We start from the raw sequence: 5,901 nt of genomic DNA on the forward strand, positions 1-5,901 counted from the left end.
TGTTCTCTTTCAAAACAAGCACGGTCTTCCTACTTTTGCGTGGATTCGCTTGCGGTGGACTCATTCTGTTGGCTTGGTATAAGCTGCTTATGATTACCTCATACTCCTCCCGACCTTCATATGCGGCGCTCAACCTTAAAAGGGCGGCGACCCTCTTAGTCATAGCAAGTTTAGCCACGTACCAACCTTCCCACACTCCGAATCCCTCCCTCGTATTGAACTCTGTCGGACATATACGCACGTAGTATAAATTGCACGTCTGTGATTTCGTCTTTCTTTCCATAGAAACACCGGGTCAATTGATCAACTTCTTTATCCATGCCTCCCTTCAGATTAGAGTTATGGGACGAAGAGCCCTGCAACTCTCTAAGTTTCGCTAGCGGCCCTATAATTGTGGGCGCAGGTCCTTCTGGACTGGCCGTGGCAGCCTGTCTACGGAAGCTCAAAATCCCCAGTTTGATTCTTGAGAGGTCCGATTGCATTGCACCTCTCTGGAAGTACAACACGTACGATCGTATTCATCTTCACCTTCCGAAACAGTTTTGTGAGCTTCCGTTTATTCCCATCCCTAAGGACTTTCCCACGTACCTCTCAGGGCCACAGTTCTTAGAATACCTTAAACTGTATGCTAAGGAATTCAACCTGAAACCTAGGTTCAATGAGAGCGTAACAAGTGCGAGGTTTGATGAGAGAACAGGGCTGTGGCGGGTACTAACGTTAGGAACCACGAAAGAAACAAAGAATAACGTGCGAGAATATGCAGGGCACTGGTTGATTATTGCATCAGGGGAGAATGCTGAAGCTATTCAGCCTAAAATTGCTGGTCTGCAGAATTTTCATGGTAGTGTCTGCCACTCTAGAACGTATAAGAATGGAGCAGGGTATGAGGGGAAAAAAGTACTCGTTGTAGGATGCGGAAACTCCGGTATGGAGATAGCTCTGGATCTTCTCAGTTCTAACGCAAAACCTTCCATCGTGGTGAGAAACTCGGTAAGTGGCGCCATATTTACATTTGTGGTTAATCTTTACGTGCACGGAGACTAAAGCTCGGCTAAAAGACCTCCATTCCAGTCTAAGAACTGATCCATTTGTTATGGCAGGTGCACGTTCTACCGCAAGAGATATGTGGCGAGTCAACCTTTGCCATCATCTTATCGTTGCTTAAGGTATTTCCAGTTTGGATTGCAGACTGCATTCTTCTCTTCTGTGCCTGGTGCAAGTGGAAAAACACGGCCAAGTGCGGTCTGCCAAGGCCGAAACAAGGACCAATAGCGCATAAGAACAGAATGAGGAGGACTCCGGTGCTAGATATCGGCACAGGGGGCACCCTGTGCCAGATAAAAAGTGGTCACATCAAGGTCAATTTTTTCAAGTTGACGTACATTTAGAGTTTATAAATTTTAGAAGGGCGTTTTCTCCACAGAACCTTATCAAGCAAGAACTGGCTTCAACCGGACTCTCTATGTTGTCAGGTGTATCCTGGAGTTAAAACATTCACACAGAAAGGTGCAACATTTCAGGATGGGCAAACCCAAGAGTTCGATGCTATTATCATGGCTACCGGATACAGGAGCAACGTCAAGGACTGGCTGATTGTAAGTAACATAACTTGTCCATAATACCTGGTCAGCTCATAGGGTCCATGGCAATAATGCAATCCAAGCCCTGTCAATGCTCGCTTCAATTATATAAAGGTTATAGACGTAAGGCAAGAAGCTTACAGAGGCAGAATCAAAGTAATAACAGATCGTGCCCTTAAGAGCCTTGATAGTATCGAGAAGTGTAGGCATCTAAATTCATTGGTAAAACAGAAAGAATGTTGATCGCCGATCGGTAGAGATGTGTTTCTAGACTCTTCATGCCGAAGGGAAACTCTTCTGTTTGCTCACATTCATTCAAAGCGTAAAAATTGGCAGAGGACTCTAGGTTGTGAAGAGTTGTACCAGACGTGACATTAAAAGCGTATCAATTAATCTTGTTTATGTCGATGATGATCATTCAGTATCTGGACTCTAAGATTATGAAACTTAATCGTGTGCAGGGGGAGGACGATCAGTTCACACCGGAGGGACTTCCTATGTGCAAGTGGAAAGGAAAGAAGAAGGGCTTGTACACGGTCGGAATGTCAGGAACGGGGCTGATGGGAACGTGCTCGGATGCAGAGCTGATTGCCGAAGACATCAAGCTTGACTTCAATTGATGGACAATTTAATCAAATTTTGTAGATCCATAAGTTTACATAGTGAAGGGGACCACTGATCTATAAGATTGTATCAATGCCTCTCAGAAGACTTGTTGATCGGATGATGAAAATAGAGAATTCAAATAGTGCTACTCCGTCCACTGATTTAGAATATGGCCTCTAAAATGTAAAGTTGAAAGAACTAAATTTACGTTGTGAAATTTTTGGACTCACCTCTTGACTTCAATTAGTATAAAGATGAAGGTATCATAATGTGCGCGTTGCTCTAAAGGTGGCAATCGGTGTGGCTCCAGTCAATATAGCAGAGAGGCCTTCTTAAGCCAAGTCCTTCAACGAATTAGTTAATATTGATATAGAAGGGTTTTTAAACTTAGAAAACAAGAGGAAAAGGTTGCAATTAAAAGATTTAAAGGAGGAGATAAGGCCTTGGAATACTTCTTCTTAAACCCGTGTGCTTTAGAGGTTTTCAACACAGTAATCCTCCCAGGCCTGTTTTTCTAGAATGAGAAAAATCTCAAGGATAGTTTATGTAATGTTTACCTTTAAAGTTGAAAGAACCTAGAACTTGAGAAAATCGAGATCTATTAAAGGCAATTAGTAGCAAAGTACGCTTTTGTAAAGAGAGCTTTAAAGCAAAAGGCATGAAAGAAAATAATTAGAACGACTCCTATTCCATTGGATACGTTGGAACCATAACACCCAAGTCCATATTCTTTTCACCTCCATTATTTTTTAGAAGGTTCCATTTCTCTATGTCCTAAACAACTTCCTTATGTGCCTCGGAGAATATGTTTATGCTTATCCCTAAGGGCTTTCTTGTGGATATTTGAAAGACCTTTTTTTTAAAATCGCAACCGTTTGGTCATGTGGCAGCTCGCCATAGGCCCAGACTCTCTACTCACCTGCTGGCCCTGTTCCTGACCTACTGCAGGCTCCATACAAGGTCCAAAGGCCCTACCATGGAGGTGCCTTTGGCCACTATAGATCCTACCCTCTGTCAGGCTTCCAGCATCCCTATTCTCCATCCAATAAGCCTCCATAAAACCCCCTGTACAGTGGGACCATACCCTGCTAATGTCATCGCGCCCTTCACAGGGCCCTGTTGCAGGCCATACGCCTGCTCTTCAGATCCGTCTTGCCAGGTCAGATCCAGGGCTTCATACCCCTGCCATCTCTCCTGCACAAAGTCTCTTGTGCTGTCCACATGACAGCTCATGTGCTACCCATGTGGCAGCCCCATTCTCTGCCCATGTAACAGTCTATACATTACTTTGAATCTCGTCCTTACATTTATTCTTTCTGCTTTGGCCACTTCATAGCTCTTAATTCAATTCTGCATCTCCTTGCTATTAGCATACAAAACTTATTGAATTTCTCCATTTGCTCTTCGCTCATCTTTCTTGCAATCCCTTTTTCTTGGGGAACCTCGCCAACGATGCGATCATCATACTTGTTATGCCAAGCTTGCGGCATATCGGGATCCATGGATGCAAGAAACTCTGTGATATATACTAATGACTCTTGCACAAGCCATCCCTCTGCCATGCTTGCTTCTAGTCTTGCTCTTTGTCTTACAAATCCCTTCAAATTTTTCATAAACTGCTCGAGAAAAAACATCCACCGACTATGAACGGTACTTGCAATAGCCACCTCATCAACTATGTGCACAAGTAAGTGTACTTGAATTGTCATAATGCTCGAGGGAAAGTGCTTCTCAAGTAAGCATATGGCTTCGATAAATACCACCCTAGCCTTCTCGATGCTCGATATGGAGATCTCTTTTTGAGATATTCACCTATTTCACATGCCCATGTAAGATATTTTCATAATCAGTCTACAGATTATTCAGCTTAAATTGAAGAAAATGCAATCAATGCAATTTGATAGTAAGCATACCTCACAATATCACTGATCTTGAATATAGCATTTCTAACATTTTCTTGTAAGCAGCCGTTTATTGTAATTGGGAGGATGAACTATCAAAGCAACAAAGAAGTCATGTCAACAATATAACATAATCATAATTACGCTAACGCATCACGATTATTGGTACACTAATCCTACAGCTTAGAATACCTGTAAGACCTTGTGCCAATCATGGAACTTGAGCCCACTAAGCTTATTGTCCTTTGAAAATGCTCCTTTCAAGCAATGTATGTACCCTATGGGTGTTTGAAAAGAGGCAATGTCCGCCTTGACCGTTGCCTCCTCCCTCGTAGAGAGGATCCATGTTGCTTTCGGGAAGATAACTTTTCCCGAAGCATGCACTTGGGGCCACAAATGAGACATAATATTCATAGCACGCAAGTCTTCTCGCACTCCTCTCGAGTCTTTGGAACCAACCAAGTGTGCCCAAATAGTAGCCCCCACATTCTTGAAGATATGCATGGGATTGATTTGTAACTGACCCCAATAACGAAGGTCGTGAAAGATTAATAGCCTCTTTATACCAGGAGGAGGTTCCTCTCCATTCGCCCTCTCCATTCGCCCTATAAGCCTGAATCCTGTCACTTGCCTTCAAATCTGATGGTGGTGGATTAAGCTGACCTCCATGCACGAGATGGTCCAGCAGAAGTATTGAGCATGACCTTCATAAACATTTTTCCTCATATGTTTGGAGTATCGTGCAAGCGATTTCAAACCCGGTCCACAAACAGGACAAGCATGGTACCCACTTGTAACAAGTCCTGCACGCGTGCATGAATGTGTTAGTATAAGACGTGTGCGAAAGAGAGTCATAAAAGCATAATCCTATATTATACATGTAGAGACACAACCACGCACCTGCACACTTTCCATATCCTGGGTAGTCATGCATGGTCTACATCAAGATACCCCTGACCAAAATATCATTGGTATGTCTAGGAGCTCTAGAAATATCAAAGACCCGCACTCCTCTCCATAATATCTGTAACCCCTCTATCAAAGGTGCCATGGACACGTCCATATTTTTTGCCTTGTACTTCCCTGGCACAAGTAGTGCAAGCATGAGGTGTCCCTTTTTTTTTGTTAGCCATAATGGGATATTGTAATTCACCACGACTATGGGCCATGTCGAGCGTAACCCGAAAGGATTCACGCCGTCCATGGCAAGCCCAAGATGTAAGTTGCATGGCTCCCTCGCAAAGTCCGGCCCTGATTGTCTATGTGCTTCCAAGCTGCACAATCTGCGGGAATCCTCAATGTGTCATCAATGGACCGATGAGATGCATGCCATGTCATCAACTCCGCTATGGATTTGCATCGAAACATGTGCTGTATTCTTGAAATGATGGAAAAGTGTCTCAAGACCTTTACCGGTATCTACTCACCCTGCAAGTCTTCTCTATATCATTGTTCTCCACATTTCGGACAACTAGCCAAATCTCCATGCTCACGAAAAAAGAGAATACAGTCATTACGGCAAGCATGGATGGTATCATAATCCATACCCACCATTGTTAGCATTTTCTTCGCTTCATCTCTTGATGCGGGCATGGTATTTGGTGCAGGCAACATCTTTTGGAGCAACCTATCACAATTCAAACATACATAGGCTTCGAATAATGATGATTCGGTACACTAACCCATACATGATGATTCTCAAAACAAACAATATCCAAATAATGAGTCAAATTAATGCAGGAGCTAACCTCATTAAGGTTGAGACACTTGTATGATTCGACGACCCATACTTTGCTTGCAAATTCAAGATTGAG

General features: G+C 43.2%; 1 protein-coding gene across 1 annotated transcript; it reads left to right on the plus strand.

Moving 5' to 3' along the window:
• Positions 1-204: 204 nt before the first annotated feature.
• LOC147880249 (indole-3-pyruvate monooxygenase YUCCA2-like) lies at positions 205-2,200 on the plus strand. Its single transcript, XM_087371184.1, has 4 exons — positions 205-990; positions 1,101-1,358; positions 1,473-1,595; positions 2,042-2,200. Exons 1-4 carry the CDS (start codon positions 319-321, stop codon positions 2,198-2,200), a joined length of 1,212 nt encoding a protein of 403 aa, XP_087227310.1. The 5' UTR covers positions 205-318.
• Positions 2,201-5,901: the final 3,701 nt, after the last annotated feature.

Source organism: Dipteris shenzhenensis, chromosome 32 (assembly GCF_047967505.1).
Source record: "Dipteris shenzhenensis isolate YYH24624 ecotype China chromosome 32, Dip_SZ_1.0, whole genome shotgun sequence".
In the NCBI taxonomy this organism is placed as follows: Eukaryota; Viridiplantae; Streptophyta; class Polypodiopsida; order Gleicheniales; family Dipteridaceae; genus Dipteris; species Dipteris shenzhenensis.

What these genes read in the sequence shown, in the direction of transcription:
- LOC147880249 (XM_087371184.1), top strand. Translation starts at nt 319, where the DNA reads ATGCCTCCCTTCAGATTAGAGTTATGGGACGAAGAGCCCTGCAACTCT. An exon ending in CCATCGTGGTGAGAAACTCG is followed by an intron (nt 991 to 1,100) that starts GTAAGTGGCGCC and finishes TTGTTATGGCAG; the next exon opens with GTGCACGTTCTACCGCAAGA. An exon ending in TAAAAAGTGGTCACATCAAG is followed by an intron (nt 1,359 to 1,472) that starts GTCAATTTTTTC and finishes CTATGTTGTCAG; the next exon opens with GTGTATCCTGGAGTTAAAAC.